The 25,257-nt window shown below is 42.5% G+C and overlaps 1 protein-coding gene across 2 annotated transcripts; it reads left to right on the forward strand.

The window, feature by feature from the left end:
• Positions 1 to 2,215: 2,215 nt before the first annotated feature.
• NAB1 (NGFI-A binding protein 1 (EGR1 binding protein 1)) lies at positions 2,216 to 19,412 on the forward strand. 2 transcript variants are annotated; one of them, XM_010012595.1, is made up of 8 exons: positions 2,279 to 3,097; positions 8,687 to 8,820; positions 9,825 to 9,876; positions 14,790 to 14,900; positions 15,153 to 15,155; positions 17,116 to 17,257; positions 18,444 to 18,593; positions 19,137 to 19,228. In XM_010012595.1, the coding sequence occupies exons 1-8, from the start codon at positions 2,279 to 2,281 to the stop codon at positions 19,226 to 19,228; spliced, it is 1,503 nt and encodes a 500-aa protein (XP_010010897.1). The 2 variants fall into 2 exon arrangements, with proteins under 2 accessions (XP_010010896.1, XP_010010897.1); XM_010012594.1 differs by lacking the exon at positions 15,153 to 15,155 and having other exon boundaries at positions 2,216 to 3,097; positions 19,137 to 19,412.
• Positions 19,413 to 25,257: the final 5,845 nt, after the last annotated feature.

A 25,257-nucleotide genomic window follows, 5' to 3' on the forward strand; every position in this document is an offset into this window, starting at 1 on the left:
TGGAGCTCCTGAGCTGTGTCTCATTTCACTGCCACTGTCCTCCCAGGATTCAATTTAGCTCTTTGCACAAAGTCCATTTATGTAGATTCTGTGCTAAGAAGAATGACTTTCAGAGCAAATGGTTATTCTTTTATGACAGTTACAGAAGCTTAATTGTGGTATTGGTGGTAGAAAGTCAGCGCCACTTGAAACGGGAGGGTAGAAACAGTTTACTGCAATGCCAGTAAACCAGAAGCTGTTAAGTTTTGTTTGCCTTGTCAAAGCTGGTATGGAATGGGAGGATTTTTCTGAGAAATTTCTAAGAACTTCCATGGAGTAATGACAATTTTTTGAATCACAGAATTATGTACTGTTTAAAGGATTACCGTAAGTGATTTTCCTCATTGCCCTTAGTTGCCTCTCGCATCTCTGGGTGTACATAGTTCTTAATTGTTCTTCTGCAATTGACCATTATTTCCAAAACCTAAATTGTATTTCTAAAATGTGTAGCTCTTAAATGTTTCCCATTCCACCCCGAGTTCCTGAGTGTGCAGTTCATTTCCTCTTGAGCTCACCAGCAGCTCCTTGAGGTGGCTGCTTGGATCTAAACTGCTCTTGCCGTCCATTCTGTTTTACGAGCACCAGCGTACAAAGAATGGTACATGCAGCTGGTGGGTTTGGATTTTTGTATTTTTTGGTCTTTTTCTGGGGCTCCATCTCTCTTCCTGAAGACATTGTTTGTAGGTGTCCTGCTGCTGCCACATGCATCTTTGTGCAGTTTCTGTTGGTGTCCTCATTTTATTTTTCTCCGCTAGAGTTTAATCAAAGACTTGCAGCAAAAGCCTGATCTTTCAGGTGCTTCTTGAACAGAAGTTGAGTTCTGTTTGTTACATCTGTACGTTTGGTTCGAGTTGCTGAAGAAAAAATGCATATTGCAAAAAAAATAAGTATGTAAAAGTGCATATTGTAAAAACAATTTCTGCCTTAGTTTTACTGTTGGTTACCAGTCTCCCAGTGCCCCTAAGCATGGATATATTCTTGCATCACAGTTTTGGTGGGGTGAGGTGTGTTGCACATTGTCAAAATAGTTTCCCCCCAGTGCGTGCAAATCATGCTGCAAGTGCTGATTTTTAGGTTACTACTGTGTATTTTTTCAAGTGCAGTGTGATAGTAGAGCCAGAATAGTGATAGCAGACCAGCTCCATGCTTCAGTTCTGTTACTTGCCTGACCAACTGTAAATTACGTGCTTTAGACCCTATTGATTGGTGGTTTAGCTTAGTACAGTAATACTGGAAATTATCCGCTTGGAGTTGTGAAAGCCATTGTAGAGTGAAGAGGTGTGTGCGTGAGATCCTGCAAGTCTCTTAAGAGTTTATTTTTGGCAGGATAACTGTGGATAACGGGTTTTATGAAGTCGAAACTCTGCAAATGCTTTTGTGCAGCCGTAAGCGTAGACTTACTGCTGCAGTTTGTCCCTTGGGAGCCCTTAGAGCACAATCGTATTGCTGAATGGTATTTCATGTCCTAAGTATCAGTGACATATGGGCCTCTTAGCAAGTTGGACAGGCAGGTGAATTCAGAATAACTTTTTTAAACTGTATGTGTTGGAATCCATCAGTGCTTTTGCTTTGTCTGTGGATGTTGCTCTTGTAATTAAGATCAGTGGAGGCATTAGATCCTTTTTATGTGAAATGGGGAAAACTGTAGAAATACTTTGTTCTGAAACACCCTTTTACTGATGCAGCTTCATTAATTCTCTGGGGTTCTGTGAAGCACTTCTCTTCTTGGCTTTCCTTTTACAGTGCCCCATGCTGCTGTGGGGGAAAATGATGTGAGAGTTAAGAAGAATTGAAACTGATGAGCCTTTTTTTTTTTCTTCTTCAAGGGATCAAGCATTCAGTAATTCTTCAGGGTGTTTTGTGATCATTTTGATCTGAAGATATAAAAGAGTCAAGTAGAAGCAGTGAGCAATATTGAATGACATTCTTGGGAACAAACATGAAGAGGGAATGCTGAAAACAAGCTGGCTTCATGTTTGAATCATCTTTTTTTTGTAGCTGCATCACAACTATCTGCTGATCTGTTTTTTCACAATGTTTCCGTTAACTTGAGCTAGTGAAAAGTAGAGCTTTTGCCCCTTCTTTTTCCATACCTGGTCTTATACCAGGAGAAAGAAATCCTGTCCTCTGAGTTGACAGCCTTACGGAAGGATGGGCGTTGGGGGAATGCATCTGGATGTCACCATTCTGGTGCTCATCTTCTCTCTGTTCTTACTGTTCGCAGGTTCTGTCGTCCGTGATGGCGTCAGCTCTACCCAGAACCCTTGGGGAATTGCAGCTGTATCGAATACTACAAAAAGCAAATCTCTTATTCTACTTCGATGCCTTCATTCAGCAGGGTGGTGATGACGTCCAGCAGCTCTGTGAAGCAGGTGAAGAGGAGTTTTTGGAGATAATGGCTCTCGTAGGCATGGCTAGCAAGCCTCTTCATGTCCGCAGGCTGCAGAAGGCTTTGAGGGACTGGGTCACAAACCCTGGTCTTTTTAACCAGCCTCTCACCTCCTTACCGGTCAGCAGCATTCCAATATATAAGTTGCCAGAAGGGTCTCCTGCGTGGCTGGGGATATCCTGCAGCAGTTACGAAAGGAACAGCAGCACCAGGGAGCCTCACCTGAAGATTCCGAAGTGTGCTGCCACGACATGTGTGCAAAGCGTGGGTGCAAGCAAATCCGATGTGGTGGGGAACTTACCGCTGCAGAGCGGCAGTGAGCCGAGGCTCTGGCAAGGACACCACACCACAGAGAGTGAACACAGTCTTTCCCCAGCTGACCTTGGCTCTCCAGCTTCACCAAAGGAAAACAGCGAGACCCTGGATGCTGCCGCTGCTCTGTCAGTTGCCGAGTGCGTAGAACGTATGGTTCCATCCCTGCCCAAAAGTGACTCGAACGAAGTCAAGGAGTTACTGAAAACAAATAAGAAACTGGCAAAGATGATTGGTCACATCTTTGAGATGAGTGACGAGGACCCTCACAAAGAGGAGGAGATCAGGAAGTACAGTGCAATATATGGCAGATTTGACTCGAAAAGAAAGGATGGCAAACATCTCACCCTCCACGAGGTAAAAACCTTGAGTGACAGTGGGCTTCCTCCCGTGTTCCTACACCTTTACTGAGCTGCTGTTCACAGGATACGCTTTCTGTACAGGCGCTTCTCACTAGGTTACAAGAGCTGTGTGTCTTACCAGAGCCGTAGGCAGTCCTGCCCTGGGATAGAAATCTTGGGTGCAGTAGAAGTCCCCTTTGTTGTATGGGTGTGTGCATGTGTGCACTGATGACTTCAGCTGGGTGTCATCAGACAGCTCGGTCACTGGTGCAGCCTGTCAGACAGAGGATTTACACAGTTGGCACTGAAACACCAAATCAGTGTTGCAGTGAGCATGGCCCTTGGGATTCTAAGCATTTGGCACATTTTTAAAGCAGTCCTGGCTTGGTGGTCCCTAGCAGCTTTGAGAGTAGACTGGTTGTTTGGAAGATTAGTAACTAAAATTGCTTGTGTCTGGGAAGAGGATCACCTGGCTTGGTTATTAGCCTCTGCTGTCTTCGCTTACCTCAAGACCCTGCTGTGTAGCTTGTGCCCTCAAAGTGAAAAGGATTTTGCTGATGAGGACCCTAAACCCAGTGGGGTGAGAATTTTTGTGTTTGGATTGGGATGATGCTTTACTATACAACCCGTGGGGTTTTTTTGGGTGCAGCGGTGTTAAGCTGGCCGAGTGAAGTGTACACTGTGTGAGGAGGAAGGGAAAGGACTGTCTCCAGTATTGATGGGCAGCTGTAATTTGAAGGTTCGTCCTTTAATACCTGCATAGCATCTGTTCCCTCTTGTCCTTAGAAGTCCATGTGGGCCTCCTTCACTTCTCTTTGGGCATTCTTGAGGCCCATGCTGCATATGTTGTAACGCAATAGGTGTGTCTGTGTGGGGAAGAGTTCGCTAGAGCCAAAGTACAGTACAAGAGGAGAACAAACATTAATTCAAAGCAGTGCCAAAACGCTGTTGATATGAATGCTGCATCAGCATTTTCACAGCTAACAGGGATTGCAAAATTTCAGTTGGATTTAAAATTTGGCATGTAAGGCTTAGCTCCCAAAAGGAAAGGCAATGTTTATGTTACAGGAGTGCCAAAAAAGCTGTACTGGCTTAGCCTTTTTTCACTTCAAGAAGTTTTGTAGGTGTGTGATCTATAGCGTAAGACTAGGTTCTCTTTATGCTTCTGAGTAGAAGGGCAGGAGGAAATAAGACGTACTTCTTTACATTTTGGTTTATGTATTTGCATTTATAAGGCAACTGTACATCAGCTGCAGTGACTTCCCAAGGGCTTTTACTACAGAATGGGGAGACGCTTCCAACAGACTTTTCTACCACACAGTTTTAGCTGTGCAGCTTTTACTTACGTGCATTGTGGCTTATGTGGAACACTTACAATCTATGAATTCATCCAGTGTGCAAGAACAGATCCCGTCTTACTCCCCTGACCTTGTGGAGAACAAGTTGTGTGTGAGATGAAGGCAGGACTTGAAAAGATTAATTGTGTAGGTGCCCTGTGTATGTTGCTTCAGCATCAGGGTTCAGAGAAAGGGGATTCTCTCCACCTGAGCATGGAGGCAGCCAAAGATGTACAATGCGTGAAGCTGTGCGCTTTCACAGTCTCTCTATGGGGCTGCAGAAGATACTCTGGAATCTGGGCAGACTTCTTGTACAATAATTCCCTGGCATCCAGCAGTTGTAATGGGAGGTGGGCAGCAGGGGCCAGGTGTTGTGCCAGGCGTGTGGTAGGTTCAGGAGTGCCTCTGTGAAGTTAGAGTGAGTAGTGGGTAGTGGTTTGAAGAAACAGGGTAGCAAAGAACCAGAGGAAAGGATGACGGCTCTGCCCTGTTAATTATTTTTTTTAGTATGCACTAAAGATCTTTACTACATCATTGTAAAACCATGTTTAAAAATGGAATGAGAGCATGGTTTGGCTTTAGGAAATATTTCTATCGCTATTATGATTAAGGGCACAAGATCAAAGGAGTATGTGGTTGACTTACGCCTCACTTACGCATGTGGGGCCTCGCTGAACTTGATGGGAACTGCACACATGCAAGCAAGAAGAATTTGCTCATAATTGGTTTACTGTTTGCTTAAAGAGGCCGGATTTCACAAAGTTTTGTCTTGAATGGTCTTCATTTTAAAGCAGAAAATACATAAATAGTAGCAATGAGACCATCTTTTTTTTTTTTCGTTTGTTTAAAATCTGCTAAACCAGGGGTTGCCTTTTGTAAACTCAACTTCAGTGGATTTTTGGTTTTGATGGCTTAATTTGCTGCTCAGAAGGAAGGACCTTAAACAACCAGGGAGGTAAGTTTCTACTTGTCCAGAGACTGTGTTTCTGCACGTGTTTAATACATTCCAAGGCTGTCATTCTGCATCGCAGTTCAAGATCTCTCCTTGCAGCTGGCAGTGAACAGCTGAATAAACTCCACTATGAATTTAAAAAGCTTAAGTAGTGGTTAGCTTCTTAATGTAAAGATCAGGCTATGTCTGGCTCCTCAAGCAGAGTGGAGATGCATGCAAATTAAAATCAACTCTGATGGAATTATTATTGGCAAATTAGTGAGAATATTCTCTGTTTCAGTATGAGCAATGGAGTGTCTCAGAGGGCCTCAGCAGCCATTAGAGGCCAGTGGGAGCTGCAGACACTGAGCTGGTTTGCATCATGTGTTATTGGTAGGATTATCTGTATAAGGCACTGATTAGCATAAAGTCTGATGCAGAATCTTTCAAAGATATTCCAAAACTAATAAATTTACTGTCTCTAATCCATCCCGCTGTCTCGGTATTGCACAGCTTTTCAAGCATGGATAGCCCTTTATGTTTAAAGTTGGACTGGACGAGTGATGAGTTTGAGCCGTGCCTTTGAACTTGGTGACCTTTGCATGTTTGAGTCAGATTTGTAGTTTGTCTTAATATTTCAGTGCTTGTCTAGGTACCTATAAAAAACTAAACAGATAAAACCTGTTGAATAGTGTGAGAATCAGGAACAAGTAATGCAAGCGATAAATTTTAACTCAGTCTCTTTCCTTTTCTTTTGCTGACTCACCAAAACAGTAGGGCTTGGTATTTAATGATGTGTTTTGTAGTGGCAGAATCTATGAACCCCATCAGATGGGAGTATACCCATCCCTCTCCATACAGCCTGTATGGTTATGTGCTCCTCCATACCATTCAGGCTTGCAGCAAGCAGAATCTTTATTTTTAGGCATGCAACACTTCTAGCTGCAGTGTTGTGCCTCCTGAAAAGGCAGGACGCCATGATGCACTTCAGTTCAGTAAGTCTGGATGTGACCTGAAAGAAGAAACCAGGAAAAACAAACAAACATTTGGCTTTTCTCATATATTAGGATAAACAGCGTTTGCCTACAACTACCCAAAGCATTTTCAGTGATTTCAGCTCTTGCAGCCGTTCAGCACTTTGACGGATAAAAGCCGTCTCAAATTATTTTGTAAGCATTGGCCACGTTATTTATTCATCCTTGGCAAAGTAATAGCTATCACTGTTACAGAAATTAATGCCTCTTTGGATGGTAATACTTCTCCTCAGCATTGTAGTTATCTTTTACTTTTGTATCTTTTCTTTTTTTCCCGTGGTTTTTTTTTTTCTGAGACGATAGACATTGTAGAACAACTGTTCCTGTCTAAGGGGTAACAGTTACTTCAGTGCCTTGTATTGTAGGAACGTAGTAACCTAGAGATGTTTCACAGATTAAATCTGAACTTCCCACATTTGTACTTCTGATCTCTGAGGGGTTTTTTGGTCTGCACAGAGACCAAAGGATCAGGCAACATATCTAGTTCGCCTGTTAAAGACATGTTTGCACTCTGACTAGCATTCAGGTGTTGCAGGAAATGCGCTACTCTGATCAGAGGCTTTTATGCTGAACACAGGAAAAATGGCTTAAGAATTATTAGGAATAGCAGTTGTGTTTGAGGTTTAGTGGAAGTACTGCATGGGCTCACCCACTGAGAGAGTCTTGGGTCTTCCGATACATGTTTTGGGTTTTTTTCAACCTTCCTGGAGGACAAGTGTTGCATTAGGCAAAATACATCTTTTCCTTCAGTTGGGATGACATCAAGCACTGTGGTGAAGGACAGCATGGTTGTGTGTTATTTGTGTCTTATGACAGCTTCCATCCTTCAAGGATGGAGCGTGCCATGTTTTGGGTGAGTTGCTATGATTTAATTCACAAGTAACATTCTGCAGTGTGGTAGAGGAGCATGATTCTTAGGCTTCTCTCAAGCGACGCCATTTAGCTGCAGACCTGCTGGCCTGTCCTCAGCTTCACCTTCTGTTCTCTTCCATGAAAAGCACCTCTTGTAGCAGCAGTGTTTTGGGTGGCTGAGGTCACACATGTGTGGTCCTGTTAGTCCTCGGCCACACAACCCTGTGCGCTGCACTGTGGCTGTGCTTTGCGCTGCCAGATCAAGGGCTGAGGGTGGCGCATCTCACTCCATCATGAATATGCTGGCTGGGCTGTGGAAAACCTACCTGCTTTGTAATATTCCCTAGCCTGAGACAGATAGAGAACATACTGTTGACAGGAGCAGCAAGGCAGCTGTGCTCATTTGCAAGAAGCCAGGTCTATTCAAAGCAGCTTTATTTCTAGAAATAAAGAGTAGGAAAGTTGTGGGCACTCTGGGGAAAAAACACCTGCAGTACTCTGGCCTCTGGCTTTTATGCCTCATTACAAGTCCTGGCTGTTCTTCAGCTGAAGAAGAAGTGAAAATATCTCTTCAGCCTCTGCTTACTGTGGAAGGAGCAGAGACTCTCCTCCCCAGCATCTCGGTTTCAGTGTCTCTTGTTGTGTTAATGGTGGTGTTGTTTGTCCATACTGTTGACCATTAGGCTGTTCAGACAGCAGTGTTGTATATGGTGTAATCATGACAGTATCACCACTTTCCGAAGGCTTCTGAGCGCTGTGAAACCATTTTGAGCCTTAACTTCAGGCTCTTTTTCCCCTCCCCTCTTTATGAAGCTACTGCCAGCAGCAGAGGCACTAGAAATGTGTCCTGGCAGGCTCAGGAAAACATCCTTGAAACAAGTCACATTTGATTCATGTCTGAAGATAGTCTTCACAAACACGAGGGTGAGAAACATAGCTAAAAAAAGTTTAATCGTTTCTTAAACCATCACCTTCTACAGAATCTGTGCTGTATTCACCAGGGAAAGCCATCTGTACCCACACTGTCATTTTTTTTTTCCCCCAAGTCCTGGGCATATTGCATTTATAAAAATAGTATTCCCTGTAAACCAGGCTTTGGGAGCCGAACACTGTGAACGTTCAGAGCTACTGTTTTATACTGAGATTTAATTAATGCTGGGATGAGGCACAGGCAGCGCGCACTGAGAGAGTCTTACAATAACATTTTTACTTTAAAGGACATTTAATGCACCGACTACATGTGTATCTTTTTCTTTTCTTCCCAGAGGCTTACCTGGCTTAGTAAGAGTATAAATAAACTGAAGAAACCCTCCAGGGTTTGCTATACATTTATAGGTAATCTTACTTGCAGCTGAAATTTTTTATTCTTTGAGAAGAACGGGTACTTTTACAAGCACAGTGGGTGAACGTATGCAAAATCATGAATCCCTGGTTTTGTGTTTGATTTCCAGCTAACAGTTAATGAAGCAGCCGCTCAGCTGTGTGTAAAAGATAACGCCTTGTTGACCAGGAGAGATGAACTCTTCGCGCTAGCTCGGCAAATCTCTCGAGAAGTTACATACAAGTATACTTACAGGACCACCAAGTAAGGTTTTAATTAACTCAAAGGACCTTTATTTTCGGGGAATGAATCAGTCCAATAGCACTTCTTTTGAAGGACTAGAGACACTTTCTTCTTGCTCTTTAGCTAGCAAAGTGCTCTTCTGAGGAAGGTAGGAAAATGCTATTTTAAGTCGTGAAGCTTTTAAACTGCTGAGATTTAGCTACCTTGAATTACCTTTTTATTGGCTCTCTAGTTTTCCAGAGTTTTCGATGATAGTGCATGTTGAGAGGCTGGCATTTCAAGTATTTGAGGCATTTGCGTATTCCAAGGTTAATGTAAATAGGCAAAGTAGCCAAAGCTGCTCCATGTATCAAGTTGTTTTTCTTTACATGTACAGCTTTAGCTCATTATTTTTCAGGTAATGAGAAAGATAAGGTCATGGGAGCAGCTTACAAACCTGTTTTAAAGGGACTGAAGCTGACTCCTAATTTCAGTTGTTATTGTTCTGTTAAATGAACTGCTGTTATGAAACAGTAACAAAGGCTTAATAGCTTTCAAATACAATTGAAACTTTAGAATTAAAAGGTATGATTGAAAGTCTTGATACGTTCTGTATATTGGTTTTAAGCGTTAACTCCACGTGTAATGCAGTGTCCTTTCAAAATACATTTTCCTACCCTTGTAGGATCTTTTTGTGGTTTTCCTTTGCTCCCCTTCCTTCTATAGTGATTTATGTAAAAACACATCCATTCTGGGTAAGCAGTGCCAAAGGCATTCTGTAATTCTGTGTGCTCAGGTAGCTTTCCTTTCTGTTGGGAAGGATGTCTCTGACATTTTGAAAGTCACACAAGGCACTTGTATTCCTCTCTACTTTAGTGACATTTCCTGCCACATCCAAGTGAATTAGGGGCTTTTTCTGTGCATCTCTCTTGTTCTACCCTGATGTTTTGGTTTTTTTTTTTATCTTGACTCTGGTTTTCATTATTGTTTCTGATGGTCAGGATTAATGTGCTGTTTACTGACAGTCTCCGTGTCTTCTTTTCTAGATCTAAATGTGGAGAAAGGGATGAGCTGTCACCAAAGAGAATCAAGATAGAGGTACAGTATTGTGACTCCTGTATTTTGACCTATGCATGCTAAAATTCACTATTGTTTTGAAGTGAGCTATCTTGAGGAAATGTGTCAGCAAAACATTTGGAAGACAGGGTCAAAAGCAAATTGTAAGTATATATATCTATATACCTCATAAGAATAGCAACTCTTCTTTTTTGATGTATTTTTTTTAAACACATTGCTGTTTCTCTTGTTACATGGGTACCTGATTCATCCTTAGCATTGTGTGTTGTGGGGTTTTTTTACTGTCTGCTCCAAAAGGTGTGGGCTAAATGTGCATTTGAGTATAAGCTAGGCCTGACTAGATCTGTGTGTGACACAGATATGTGATACATTCTTTAACTGTAGAGGAAAGTTGGAGCATATTCTGGAATGCATTCCTCATGTAACTCATTCTGTGACACTTGCACTGAATGCAAGGCTTTCATATTTTTTCAGCAGTGTGATGCTTTTACCTGTACAAAGGCTTTTCCCATGAGACAAACCCAAGTGAGAGCAGTTAGTTTTGAAAAGGCAGTTATGAATAGGTATAGAGGAGTTAATCCTTTTTTATTTATTAAGTTCCATCAGTCTGTGTACAGCTGTAGTTTGTTTATATAAAACATACATGTGCGTTGAGGTTTTACTGGTACATTTGATGATGTCAGTCATGTCATTTACTTGTGTTAGGATTTTCTTTGACATGTGCTTGTTCCTCAATCCACAAAGGAGCAGAGAAAAGGTGCATTAAATGATTTTATCCACCTTCACCATTATCTCCCTTGATCAGCACATTGCAGGATGGTTGCTTGAGTCTTCCCTTTTTTTGTCCAGGCTAGTCCTGATTTATAAGAGCTGGTGGGGAGCTGCTGCTTTTCTGCTTGGAATAGTATTTCATTGACTTAGATTTCAGCATTAGAAAGTTTTTCCTTCATTCAGTAATAATTGATGATGAGCAAGTATCTAAAATGACACACTGCAAAGGAGGTGCTTTTTATTCATTGAAAGAAAAAGGAAGATTAAAATCCTGAAAAATACAGGCTGAAACTTCAGGGTTTTTGGAGAGCAGGAAATTGGAGAGCCCTAGGGAAACTATATCCTCTTGTTTCCTGGTGGTGAAATCTTGAGAGTCTGGAAGGCCTGCTTTCTCTAGACACCCTTTATTTCAGTAATTCTGAGAAAGGATGTTTACTTGGTTTTCTTTTTCTCTAAAATTACCAGTCATATTTTAAAATGCTTGTGAAAGTTTCATGTCGTAGCTGTACAAATGGTTATTTCAGAAATAGGGCTTTTTTCCAGAGTAAGAAATTGAAATGAAACTAAATTAAATATTCTTCCATTGGATAGCATTCTAGCATGATTAATTATGAAGTAACCAGTGGTGTTATCAGCATAAATGTTTTTTTTGCCCTTACAAGTTTGGGAGTCTTCTAAGGAGTAAACCATTACTACAGTATGTTATAATTGAGGCAACACTGTAAGTCATGGACTCTTTAAAGAGATTTTAAAAAGGTGCATTATTACGTAGTCAATACCTTTTACATGTGGTGTTTTGGGTTCTTGGGGCTTATGTTTCTAAGAAAAGAAAAAGGCCTTTTTTTAGTAGTACATTTGGGGGGAGGCTTGTTCTTAGAAAGGTGGAGGTAAAAATGAAATTGGTAGCAAATGCTGCAGATTTTTCCTTCTGGTCTGGTTAAGAATTCTTAATCCTGTTTTTAAAGTTGTGATGTTTCTTTGTGGCTCTATTAGCTCACTGTCATGCTAGTATCATGCAGAGGATCTGAATAGGAGTGTGGTGGTGTTGTAACTAGCTCATTTTTCTTTCTGTAAAGGTCATTTTGCCTTTCTGTTTTAAGGCTGAACTCTGCATTTTGATTCACCATTCCTTTACCCGTTGGTCATTAACATTTCTGCAAAGCGTGGCCTAAAATACTAGGGCTTGAATTTGGAGAGACTTCACACCCTGTTTGCATAGTGTAAAAGATTACTTAAAAACCAAGAAAGAGTTAATATCCTGAAATATAATAACACTTAAACACCCGCCCTACCCCCCAAACTCCAGAGAGACTCTGAAGGTCATCCTGGAGCAGAGCTAGCAGAGCTGTGTGCGCAGGCTGAATATTGCTGGGTTACAGCCACCATTGTGAATTTATCCTCTTCACGAATACGAAACTCACAAAAGCATTACAAAGAAACAATATGCCATGAATTACATCAAATTACCTGTAAAAGCCTTTCTCTTCCCCTGTGAGCTCTCCCCCTCTTATTCGTAGAGTGGGTGGGCGAGCTGTGGGAGTGAAGTGTAGAGAGGAGAAGGGGAAAAATTCCAGGCAAATGACAGACTAAAGGTGTGGAGAGAGTGAAAAAGGGAGCGGAGTGAATTGGGATTTGGAAGCAGATTATCAGGAAGGGGTTGTAGTTCCTGAATCTGCTCTGGACAAAGAGCAGGACAGGCAAATAGGGATGTGCTTTTTGCAAGCAGGCAAATAGCACCTCCTCCTGCAGAGCAGGGCTGTCTCCTGCATAGGTGTTGTGGGGCGGGGGCACCCCTTGTTTTGTCATCTTCCATGACTCAGTGCCAGTGCCGCTCCAAGCGATGAGCTGTTGTGGCACCAGCTTGGAAAGCAAAACAAGTCACAGGTATATCACGCAGAAGTCACAGAGGGAGAGGCTACTCGTTGTGCTGCTGCTTTGTGTTGGGGTTGGTGAGGTTCCCCCTCAGTGTGAACAGCCAAGAGAGCGAAGAGAGAGCGCTTTAAAAATACTCCTGCTGTCTGTGGTATGGAGAAATTGTTCTGCATGTCAGTGTCTTCATTCAGCTGAACAGGAGGGGTGGGGAGAGCTTGCGAAAGCTGATTTCACAAAGCTGAGTGGGAGTCAGGGGGCACAGGCAGGAAGACCTGAGCGGGGGCTGTGAGGAAGCATCTTCCCTTGGTGCTGGTATGGGTGGAGGGAGAGGAGAGAAAAGGCCCACCTCCACCATTGCTAAGAAGGTTGAAAAGAAAACCAAAGTGTGGGATTTGTGTTTTTCACAAAACCAGCAAAAGCTACTGTTTTCATAGGAAAAATGTCATTAGAGGGAGCGAAAAAGCACATGTGGGACTGAGAACATCTGCTGCATGAGGCTGCTTGAAAAACAACTGAGCAGCAGCATGGGCAAAACAAAAATGCCGCACTGCATACAGCAGGTCCTCCTGACCACAGAGGGAAAAGGAGCCTCTGGGCAAACGTGGTGCAGAGCAGGTTGTCAGCTGGCCCAGCCTGCTCCTCATCAGCCCTTAGATGAGGCAGCAGAGCAGAGAACAGCCAGCAGAGGGGAATGGCTCTGGGAAAAGTGATCCAGAACTGCATTATCATCCGAGTTATCTGCATGACTGACGGGTGACAGTCACAGCACGGGGCAGCTGGCCCTGCTTTCAGGAAGCAGTCTTTGGTTTTGTATTGGCAAGTGATCACACATATGTTATGAAGAGCAGTGTTACCTGTTTTGTTGCAAAAATAGGATCCTGAGTGATAGGGGTTCTTGTGTATTCAGTTTCTCATCTTCCTACACATAATCATTCTCCTCTCCAAAACAAATTCAGTTCTAACTATGAAAATGGTCAGTGCTCCTGGAAATGTGCTGCAAAGCCTTTGTTTCTACAGGATGGGGTTTTGTGGCAATTCACCTGGTTATGAAATTTTGCATACCTATATGGTTGTTTTTTCCCTGCGGGAGTACGTTGGGTGGATAAAAGCAATATGCAGTGTTCAGACAGATATTTCTATTTATTTTTTTTATCTTGAGCATAAAGAATAGCTTTATTGGCATTAGGTCTGGCCACCACCCTGGTCAGTGGGAAGCCTGTGAGTGGCATGGACCTTGTAATCCTTCCCTTGTGGTTTTTCTGAATATTGCTTTTCTTATTCTTGGGCTGTAACTCATTTGTCCAGGTAGTGTAAAAAAACGTTGTTGTTTTCATGCAGGAGCATCTAGAATCCACAAGGAAAATATGCCTAATTTGGCATATTTTGATACGTGGATCTGCGGATCCTCAGTGACAGATGTCATTCTCTTCAGGTGTAGGTCTCTCTTAGATCTCTATCTTCCTCCCACGTTTTAACAGTCGCCTGTACTGTGCTTTTGTAAACATTTATGGATGTTCCTCTATTTTACATGAGCTTTCCTTTTCTAGTGCCGAGCAGGATAAATTTCTCATCTTGAACCTTTGCTTCAATGATTAATTTATTTTAATGGAGTCTGGCACGTTTTCACAGGAATTTTATTTGCTTTATGGGTACATATGCAAGCTGCAAAAGATTTGCATGTCATAAGCATTTGAGACTGAAAGAATTGAATGATGATTTCTCATAGTATGTGAAGCCTTGGCTACCCCGCTTTCAAAGTGGTGATATTTCATTTAGTGATGCTAGTATAGGTTCTGTGTAAAACACACTGAATTTCAGGAGGCTTTGCTTAGTTTCTCAAGGTTAGTTTATGCAGCTGCTGTGCCTTAATCTCAACTGCGTATAAACTTGATTTCTTAAGAATTTCCAAAGCTGCTGTATGTAAGAAGTGACAGAAACCACAGGCCTAAATCTGCCTGGCAAGGCTGACTGTAAACTAGTTTAATGTCAGTGGCAACAGTAGTCTGGATTCACCTGAAACTGTGAGAGATGACTTTCTGTGTATGCCATTTTAGATATATAGCAGTTGGTATAGAGGGGTTGTCTGTGTTCTATGCACAAACCTAAATGAAGGGAATAGCAAGAACACGTAAATTGCAGACCAGACTTTTCACAGTTCAGGAATATGTTTTTTGTTGGCTGGGTTTTGTTTTTTTTTTTTCTTTTCTTTTTTCTTTTGAGTATACAGAGAGGGTGAAGAACAATCACTAAGATGTCCCTCTTGCTGTTTGGTTTCTTTTTACGCTCAATAGGATGGTTATCCTGATTTCCAGGACACAGTCCAGACGCTCTATCAGCAAGACAAAATGCCACTGGCTTTAGCTAAAGGGAAGAATGAAGACTCAACAGCTCTTAATTCCCAGGTAAACCAACTAGACTACACTGAATAATACAGGCATGTCTTTGTACATTGATTTTGGTGTATTGTTTTGATGACTAAAGTAATTACCATCAATTTTCAAAGACTACCTAGCTTAGCTGCGATTGCATCACTCTTAATTGGGTTTTACTTCTGAAAGTGTTCTGCCACAGTACTACAGCTTTAGCCTTGTTAGTTCCAAGGAGGTAAGACCTAGTGTAATAGGCTTGAAAAATACGTGATTGCCTGTTGAGAGCAAGTGGGGTACTATTGGTACAGTATGTGCTGTGTTACTTGCGTTATTAGCTATAAATGGAAAGTTCAAGTTACTGAGTCTAGAGGAATAGAGTAGGCGATCTTGGAGGCCTCAGTTCTGACGTTTCTTACAAGAAGAAAGGCCAGTATAATTAGGAAATAGAGAACCTCTGGATCTGAGAGGATAAATTGGCTTTCTGAGTAACATTACCCTGGTGGCAGTGCATTGTTTTCGAGTACCCAGAAAGCATTCTACAAATGAAGACAGGTTTCAGATGCTTTGTCTTTTCTGTAGCGTATCCCAGCCTTGAGGCAAAATACGCATCTCCTGCTGCCAGCTGTTGCCAAGGAGGGATTTCATGCTAAGTTGCAACAAATTGTTTAGCTGATTTGAGCAACTGTAATCACCAAATTTTCACATAGGATTACGGAGTTATATTCCTGTTTTCTGAGAGTGGATGTATTACCTACCTTTTACCTTCTTCTATTGCAGATTAGTGTACAGTGATACAAATTTGTTCATTGTGATACATCAAAAAGCAGTTATGCTACATGTTCTGGGTCACATAATGATTACATGAACTTGATTTTTGCAAGCTTATTTTCACTGTGTATATACTTCAAAGTTTTCATTAGGTCAAAATGTTGGAGTTGTCCCAATTAAACAACAAAGATGGCATGAGTGAGAAATGGTTTATGCTTTTTAAAAATCATTGTAAAGTTCAGAAGCTGTAAGAGGAGTGACGGAACAGCAAAGTTAAAGCACACTTGAAAGTTAACTGTTTGAACAGTTTCTTCTTCTACTTGCCTCCCAAGACCAAGCTTGAGCTATCAGTGTTCTTCTGCAGAACCTGATGAGCTCTAAGCCATAGCAAGTAAATATTGGTCATGTCATTGCCCTGCTATCAGGGTCATCACTGTGCTGCAGAAGCTCAGATTTTGCTGGTCTGTTTTGCTGCCATTGTATCTGTAAGTTGTTGAACTATGCTGAGTAAGCAGACCTTGGTGGGAAGTCAGGGCTTCATCATCTCCCAAGAAAAGTCCTCTGCAATTAATGGGCCTCTGTACCAGTTGAAACAACTACTGCATTACCTGGTAGGGAAATGCCTTTTTTCCAATCCATTGTAGATGTTAAGTTTGTACACTTTCTGTTCTATGTTCATCGTGGCTCTTCTAAATCAACTTTCTTGACTTGTGATTTTATTTTTGCAAGATGCTTATTTACATTCTCAGGAACAAGATTATAGTGAAATTAGAATTCTCTTGGCATTAAAGTCAATGACAAACATTCAGACGCCATTTCCTCCCACGTTGCACTGCATTGTTTAGTTTCACTCTCGAGAGGTGTATAGGTCTTGTTCTTCTTCTAGACAGACATTTCACACCTTTATCCCCCACAAACATACTGTGATCCTACACTTTCAGAATGGCAGATTTTTAAGCTTGTGTAGCGCTGTTGCCTAAAATAAAGATTCCAAGATGTCTGGTGAAATCTTGGCATAAGTTTTTAGCAGATGTTGCCATTGCTCTTGGAATACTTTTTGGAATACTTTGTGAAGACATACATTTGAACAGAGCTAACTGATAATTAAGACATTATTTTCTGCTTTTCTTGAGATTCTCTCGACGTAACCTGCAGTCCTAAAGTGCAGAAAGTGATTTTTGTGTTTTCAAAGAGCAGAATTCGATGTTGCATTTCTGTGTGGATGAACTAGAGCAGCTTGCATTTTAAGTACACTCTTGAGTGACTCAGAAGAACAGTATGAAAATCTTTATGGGTGCAAAAATATTTTGTTTGCTTGGTAGTTTTGAAGAAACCGTAAAGCACACATCTGTACATATGAGTCAACAAAAACCTATATCTAGGCTGTTAGTCTTATCATCTGATAATGTTTTTTTCCCTGTGTTTTGACTCACTATATGTATGTATATAGAGAGACTTTTTTTTTTCCCTTTATTTGCAGTCAGAAAAGGTGATGGCAAAACAGATGGAATTTCTTTGCAACCAGGCTGCATTAGAGAGACGTCTTTCCACGGGGTGTTACAGGCAAAACTCAGAAGAGCACAGCCCCAATGGCATGTCATTAGATAACGCTGATGGACAAGGTATGGTAGCTTCCAGGCATGGTGTTGCTGCCAGGAAATACATTTGATATTATGCAACCTTTGTCAGTAGTGTTATTTATCTAGTATAGAACACTGAGTGCTGAATGGACAAGTCAGGATTTCTGCCCTGGAGTGCTTATAGTCTAAATAATACAATCAGATGTACAGTCACATTCTGCTCTGCTACTCTAATATATGCAGGCAAACTGCTTTCCCTATGGATAACCCTATGGGGAGGGAAGAAGGTAGGGTGCACTGGTGTTACTGAGGGCAGACCTTGGCTCTAGCTTTATCCTACATTTTCAAAATAGAGCAGGATGTTGCATTTCATTTGTGTTCTTGCTGTGTGGAAATTGGAAGTAGAACATAATGTAGTTGGTACCCCTTTTTTGTTTACCTGTTTTTGCAGTCTAGGAACAAAACCTGAGGAGCTGGCTATGTAAATTACTTAGAACTAACCCGACTCTAATGATGTTCTTAGTAGCTTGTTATTCTTCAAAAACCTTACAGTTTAGTGGTTCTCTCTTTGATTTACCAACTGGCTATTCCTTAGCTTGTGTTAATTTTAGGAGTGTTTGTTTTGTTTGAGCTTCTTCTGTTTAGATTTCTTTTTTTTACAATTGTGAGGGGAGATAAAATGTTTTAAACACAAGAAATACAAACAGAAGTTCTTGTATCTGCTGTTTTTTCAGAGCTAGTTTAAGAGGGGAGAGAAGCAGTAGGGAGAGCAACTGAGGGAATCAATACAAGTGAGCTTTAAAACAGGTTTGCATTTGTGTGTATTGGTACACAAGTATACAGGAAGAATTAGGATGTGTGGATCCAGCTCTTCTTGATAGTCGTAGCTTCTTTATGCCATTTATCCATTGTGCAGCGAGAACAGGAATTTTTAGGGTCTCAAAGGGATTGTGCAGTAGTAGCAGGGGTTTCTAAGATCTCAAAGGGGTTTTTGAGCAGAATGAGAGTTTTCATTTTATTTTTGGTATGGCCAAGTGTCCCTTTCCAGCAATGCCTGCGTCTGCAAAGCAGCATATTTATATTAGCTTTGTTTTGGTAGAAACCTTCCATGAGGAGCTGGAACTGAGGATGTGCTTTTGGTGATAGAATTAGTATGTCTTTAGGTCTTGACCTGTTTAATATTGCTTTGCTTTTAATGCATTAACATTTCCCTGTGACCAACTTCCAGGTGAAAGACCACTGAATCTCCGAATGTCCAATCTGCCAAGTAGACAGTTACAGCACATTTCACTTGATGGAGAGCAGCATGTTGGAAAACCTCTGTGCAGTGATTTGATCCGGCTTTACCCCAGTGGTGAGGCGAAGTCCCAGTCCTCGGGTTAGTGCTGCTCCTTGTAAATTACTCGCTGTTTCTTACAAAGCCTGTGATGAAGTAACATATGATGTCTCTGCGTGAAGAAGCTCAGCCTGTGTGTAACCTTTTGTGTGTAACCTTGTAATCAAGGCTTTGGACAAAACTTGATCTAGAATCAGATTGAGTATTATTTGGGAAAAGCTTAGAGGGTGCAGTAACTAAGTTCAGATAAGCAAGTTCTGGCATGTGTCTGTCCTCAGAAAGCGGTATTGACCCAAACTACTGCTCTTAAATACTTAGGTTGCCGTTGTACTGCAGTTTGATTATATATTCCTTTTGTAAAGGAATCAGGCTTTTTATAAAAAGACTTTTTATTCTGGTTTATAAGGACCTAGTGCTGTCCAGTTTTAACCCAGCCAGGCTAAAGCCCAGCAGGAGGAAGCAGAATTCGTTGCTTCAACTGTTAGTATCCATATGGGTCATGGACCCTTTTCTTGAATGAAGACAACAATATATTTGTTTCCAAGTAGTGTTTTTAACATTATTCTTTTTTCTTTCTTAATGCAGAAGGCCTTGGTATCTTAAAGGATTTTCCTCATTCGGCTTTTAACAACATAGAAAGGAAGGTCATAAAAACAGAACCTGAAGACACAAGATAGTCATTCTGCTCTGGAAAATGGTGTCGTAGTAAAGAATGAAACTTCACAAGAGAAAAAAACCAGCCTTAATAACCAGTGTTGCCTCATTCAAATAAGAGATTTCAATAGCCAAAGCCTAAGAACTGGTACAGTAAAGTGTGGAACCAGGAAAGCAAGAGACACTGCAAACTAAAACAGTAATACAGGTGGATAAACATTCCTGTAAAAGTGGTTTTATAACGTGGGAAGAGTCACAAATTAATATTGTGGGTCTTCATTATTTAAGAATGTATTATGTATTTGTATAACTTATCAAAGTAAATCTAGATGTCGGGACGTGTATTGAGTCCAGTAGATGTGGCTACAGTTCATTTTACTTGAAATTTCAATGTCTACTTTAAGTGTACCTAGCGTAGATATGGTTGTTAAACATTTGAATTAAAATTCATTGGAGAATTAGGAATGCGAACCTTGTGACACAATTAACAGCAAGTTTGCAACAATATTTGTAGAAAAAGGAAAATGCATAAAATATTTCATGGTTTAAAATGTTATGTGGATATAGCATTTGATAGACCTAGACCCTGATTCTGTATTATAGCGGACGTACTTGACACTTAACTATTGTTACATCACTTTCAATGGTTTCAGCAGCCTTTGTGTAACACACTTACAGCATAATACCTACCTACAGTTCAGGAGTGTAGAAAATGCCAGTTGGAGTATGGAAGAGGCCATATGATTGGCTCCCATTTCCTTGGGGAAAAAAACTATGGTTTGACAATACTGTACAATTACTGAAATCTCATCTGGTGGGAAACCCAAGAGACCATGTAGCACGGACAGGGCTGCAAAAATTGTGATTCAGACCGTTATAACTTTTTGGACTTCTCTGTGGATCTTTAAAACACAAAAACTAAAAGCATCCTAGGTGTGGCAAAGATGAAGTATGGTGCAGGATTTATGCATCGGTGTAAAAGGTTGCACTTGATATCCAGAAGCCCTAAGATCTTTTGGAGGAGACGACGAGGAGTTACGTCTCTAGCATGTGACTCCTAATTAAGTGCTGTCCAGCCCACATGATTCTATGAATATACCGTATACTGCATACAGTATGCCAATACGTTTCTTTATATATGTGATTAATTAACATCTGTATTCTTTATTTATTTGACAGTTTTTATTTTTTTGTACATTTTCACTTTTGCAGATGTCATTTTATCTAAGGAGAAATAGTCGGCATATAACTTTGGAACTTGCCATGGTGTGTTTGTGTGCATCCATTTTTCCTCTGTGCAGCTCCCTCAATAAGAGTTGCTTTCCAGCAGTCAAAACAGTTATATGCCTCAGTTTCTGAATACAGTTTTTGCTTACAACGTGTTCTGGAGGAGGAAGGGAGGGCTGAAGACAGTAAGTTACCATGCCAGTGGGTAAACTTCCATATTCAGGTGTGCACTTCATGTCTGCAGTTTGCTCTGTGTCATAGATGTGTATTAACGATTCAGTCACAGTCTATGTTGTACTGGAACAGTCAGCAAAATGTGAGCTGAAATGTCTACACTGCAGTCTCTTATCACTGTAAACATATCTAATTATTTTATCACTTTTGATTTGTGGAACAAAGCTTTATAGTAGAAACACCAGTAAACAACTTTTTATACTATTAAAATGTTTGTTTTTTAAAAAAATGTTTCTTGAACTGTATGGTACTGTTTCACTTACTGAAGTATCTCTAAGCAATGGAGTTCGCAGCTTTGCTGTTAGAAATAAGAGATTGAATGTGTAGTTATATTTCCTCTTCCTGTTGTGTGAGCTAGTGATGCGGATAAGATTGTAACGTTAGCCAGTGCCCTGGTTAGTGTCTGAGTAGCTTTCATGAGACGTGTATGGAACTTGTTAAAGGACAGCTTAAGGTTTGAACTGTACAGCTGGAGTGATAGAAGGTACCAAGCAACAAGACTTTATAGAGATGCAGGAAATGGTCTGTTTTTTCAACATCTGGCATGATCAGAAGTTGTTGCGTGGATCACAGAAGAAGCTCTTAAGCTTGCTGGTCTCTTCGATTAAAGTGAGAGGAAGGAAAAAGAACTTGCTAAGCAGCACGCTGTTTCAGTTGAGTCCAGAATTTATTTTGTAAACACTAATGTATTAAATTTGCTATAAATTAAAGTATATAACAGTTATATTTTTGAGTTGTAAATACAGTACTTTGTGTCACGACCAGTTGGTTCTCTCTAGGATGATATTTCAGTTTATAGTCCAACAGGCCATTTCAGTCTCAATAAGCTGGAAGCAATTTTTTTTACTGGTTTGCAGCTGTATAATAATTATTATTTTTTAACCTGGGGGGGAGGTGGGAGGTGCATTCCCAGTTTGCACATACATTTGGTAATAGCAAATACTCAAGCATTGGTCTTTCCATGACAGAGGTCTTGGTGGACTGCGACTTGGCTTAGCCTCTGGAGCCGCAGGTGAAGGCTTGCCCTCATCTGCTCTTGAAGGGTTGCTAGATTCAGGGTACTCTGGATCAAAGGCCAGCCCTGCAGATGATGCCTGTTCTTATTCACATGTTTATATTGTTGCTTACAAAATAAAATTCACCGTGAGAACTCTGTAGTTTCCCCAGGGTTTTTCCTTCGTTTTATTGTAATGGTGTTCTCTAAAAGGAGACGTTAATTTTCCGGGGATAGGGGAGGAGGGAGTAGCTCAAACAGCAGCTCTCTCCCAGAGGAAGCCTTTTCCTGCTCTTGTGGTTGAGTCCTCATTTATGGGTGGCTATGTGTGCACAGCCTGAGGGGCTGCAGTGGGCCAAGGCAAAGGGGGAGGAACTGAAACCCAGGAAGGGTCTGCAGGGTGGCAGTCGTGTTTAATGCTCTTACCACCTCCTGCTTTTGTGTGTGCTTCCAGTGGCACAAGAATGCAAACAGCAGATCTGCTAGGAGATGGTACCAGGCAGTTAGAAGTAAGTGGTCTTTGGGAATCTGTGGGTCAAAGCATCGCTGCCCAGCCTGCTCTCAACAAGTGTCTTGGTGGTCTACCCTGTTTCAACTCAAACGATGGCCCACATCTCATGTAAAGTATTGCTGGAGAACAGAAACCAAATGGGAGATGGGGTGTAAAATGGGAAGAGAAACAGCTGAGGGAACAAAAACATCAAAAAGAAGTGTGGGAGAACCCCACCAAAAACCTTCAGAAACATCCAGGTTGCTGAGTTGGCATAAAAATCAGGTGTGATTCAAAGAAGAGGGGCTGAGCCTGATGAAGTCAGAGTAAGGTGCAACCCCCCTGACCTTCTCCCAGCCTAGAGATTAAATGTGGGAAATCGTAACCAATGGCTTCATGTTTGCTGGTTTTTGTCTGTTCTTCCTGTGTCATCTTTCCCTGAAGAGATGGTGGTGGAAGGATGGAGCTAGGCACTGCTGTCTTGAAGGTGCAAGGATGGGACAGAATACGCCACAGGTTAGTTATTGATCTTCCAGGCTGCACACAAGTGTAATTGGAAAACCCTTAGATGTTTGGTTTTTAGCTGGATCTGGGCTGAGCAGTGGCTGAGTGCAGTTCAGAAGAGCCGCAGTATGCTGGACAGGCATGGTCCTACTAGGGCCCACAGGCTTGTGGCAGCCCCACCAGATTCAGTGTCTCATCAAGCTGCTGTGAGGTCCTCAGTTGGACACCGCTGTTGGATTAAACAGCTATTACAGAAGGGTCATTAATGCTCATCTGAAATTCCAGGAGGTGCCTGTTTCTCATGCAGCCAAAAAGCCATGTTACTGTTAAAGCTTCTGCTGCTGGCTACCTGCCTAAAACTCCTGTGTCTCTAAATAAGCAAATTATGTGAGGATGAGCTGGAAAAGCATCTGCACACGGCCGTGCCTTTACTCATGGCCCTGGCTTTGCCCATCACATTCCATCATAACTCATTCCCTCTGCATTTGCTCTTCAAAACGCAGAAAATGATGAATACCAGGTTGAGGCATGGTGGTGAAAGGTCTTCCAATGGGCCATGGTTAAAGTGCAAACACTCGTTACTGCAGTCATTGGGATCTGGTGAAGCTTTGGCTTGGAGCCAGGCTTTTGAGGTGATGGGGAGAGCAGACTGTGCTCAGGGTGCCCTGCTCTGCTCCTTCCCCGGAGTGCAGAGCTGGAAAAGCAGGAGCATCCCTGGCCGCAGGACTGTGGTTTGGGGGTGCCAACTAGCAGGAGGGGGCTTGTCTGCTCCCTCAGGCATCCCCCCACCGGGGCTAGGAGGGGTCCTGCTGCTTCCCAGCCTTGCTTGGATCCGGGGTGCACCTGGGCCACGCTGTGGAGCTCGCTGGCTGCCTCCTTAAGCAGGAAAAAGAGGAGAAATGCCATGAGGCTCTTTTCTGCTGTACAGAAGGGTTGAAAAGATGTTGTGCTGCAGTGATTCAGTGGGGAAAGGATAAATCCCTCACATACACCTACGCACCACCACGAGAAAGAACTCCGTGGGCAGACAGGGAGCAGAACATGAAATATGAATTTCCTCGAGCTGCTCAGGAGGGATGGCTTCCAGAGCCCTTCCTCCTCCAGCTCCGTGCTCCCGCTGCCCGGCCATGCTGCGATGAAGCTCTGCCCTGGACCCAGGAAGGCCCCCAGGCAGGGCAGCTCCCCTGCCCCATTGCTTGCTCCTGCAGCCTTAATGAAGGGTAAATCCCCTTCTCACATGGTTTTGGGCTGCAGGTGGGCCAAGGCTGGCTGCCCATCCCTTGTAAGCTGGCAGCTCCAGCAGGCAGCAGCTCCAGGGCTGGGGAGGTGGTGGAGGTGGGTCCCACTTTGGAAAAGCTTGAGAAGACCTAATGTAATCTATGGCCGAGTCCTTAGGTCATCAGTTGGTGCCCTAGACAACTGCTTACCCCAAAACCACCCCCCAGCCATATCGGGGTTGCTCCTGTCTCTGTTCTCTGGGTAAGTCCACAATGAACACAGCTCTCGTGTGTGGGGGGGGAAGTGGTTGGAGATGCTGAAAGACTTGATGAATGCTTTTGCCCGTTCAACAAAATAATCAGAGGTCTTTAAGGTGTGTTCGTCCGAGACGTGCACCATCTACTGTGGTCTCTGGTGGAGAAGGGGCCTTGCAGAGCCTGGTGCACATGTGGAGTGCCCCAGAGGAGCTGTTGCAGCCAAGGTAGCTCCTGCTGGTTCAGGTAGGTTTCATTTACATCGCGGGGGGTGTTCAATTTTGTTTGCTTTCTTGAATATTCTATATCATTTCTTAGTAAATTTGAATTCTCCTATGTCTTCGGAGCGCGTTTGGATGCACTTAATTTCCTGTCACTCTGGGGATTTTAGACAGCTTCATTCAGAGCCATTTAGAAAATTATTTAATCACCTTGGAAAATCCAATGGAGCCAGAAAATCTTGTGTTTACTTATTACTCGGTTGTAAATTGGTGGTGCAAAACATAGCAGCACCGGGTTGTAAAACCGCACATAAGCCTCCACTGAAAACCCAGTGCCAAAAGTAAAAGCAAACCAAAGAATTAACTCTGTGCGTGCAGTGGCACGAATGCGTTTTGTCGTTGCAAGGCTGGGCAGGAGTTTCCAAGGTTTCTGCGGAGCCGAGTAACCCCCGGTTCAGGGTAGCTCCCGGGTGACACACTGAGTTAGGATGTGATCCTACTGACGCATGTTGAAACCCCTTCGTGACTCATCCGTGTGCCTTCAGAAGCTGGTGCTCGGTCGGTGTGTGTTTGACTGACTAAAAGGGGCTGTTTAGAACACCCTTGGGAGGACAGCCCTTCCTACTGCTGCCAATGGGCAGGACATGGAGGCACGGGCACCGGGATGCTGCGGGCACCGGGATGCAGCTCAGCACTGGGTACCTGCCTGTGACCTCAGCCCCCTCCTGCTTGTCCCCTTAGATTCAGTATCATCATGCTGTGAAAAGAAGCATGAACTCACCCCCCCTTTCATGGAATCACAGACTGGTTTGGGTTGGAAGAGACCTTAAAGCTCATCCAGTTCCAACCCCCTGCCATGGGCAGGGACACCTTCCACTAGAGCAGGTTGCTCCAAGCCCCTGTGTCCAAC

This window comes from Nestor notabilis, unplaced genomic scaffold, assembly GCF_000696875.1.
Source record: "Nestor notabilis isolate BGI_N333 unplaced genomic scaffold, ASM69687v1 scaffold14784, whole genome shotgun sequence".
In the NCBI taxonomy this organism is placed as follows: domain Eukaryota; kingdom Metazoa; phylum Chordata; class Aves; order Psittaciformes; family Psittacidae; genus Nestor; species Nestor notabilis.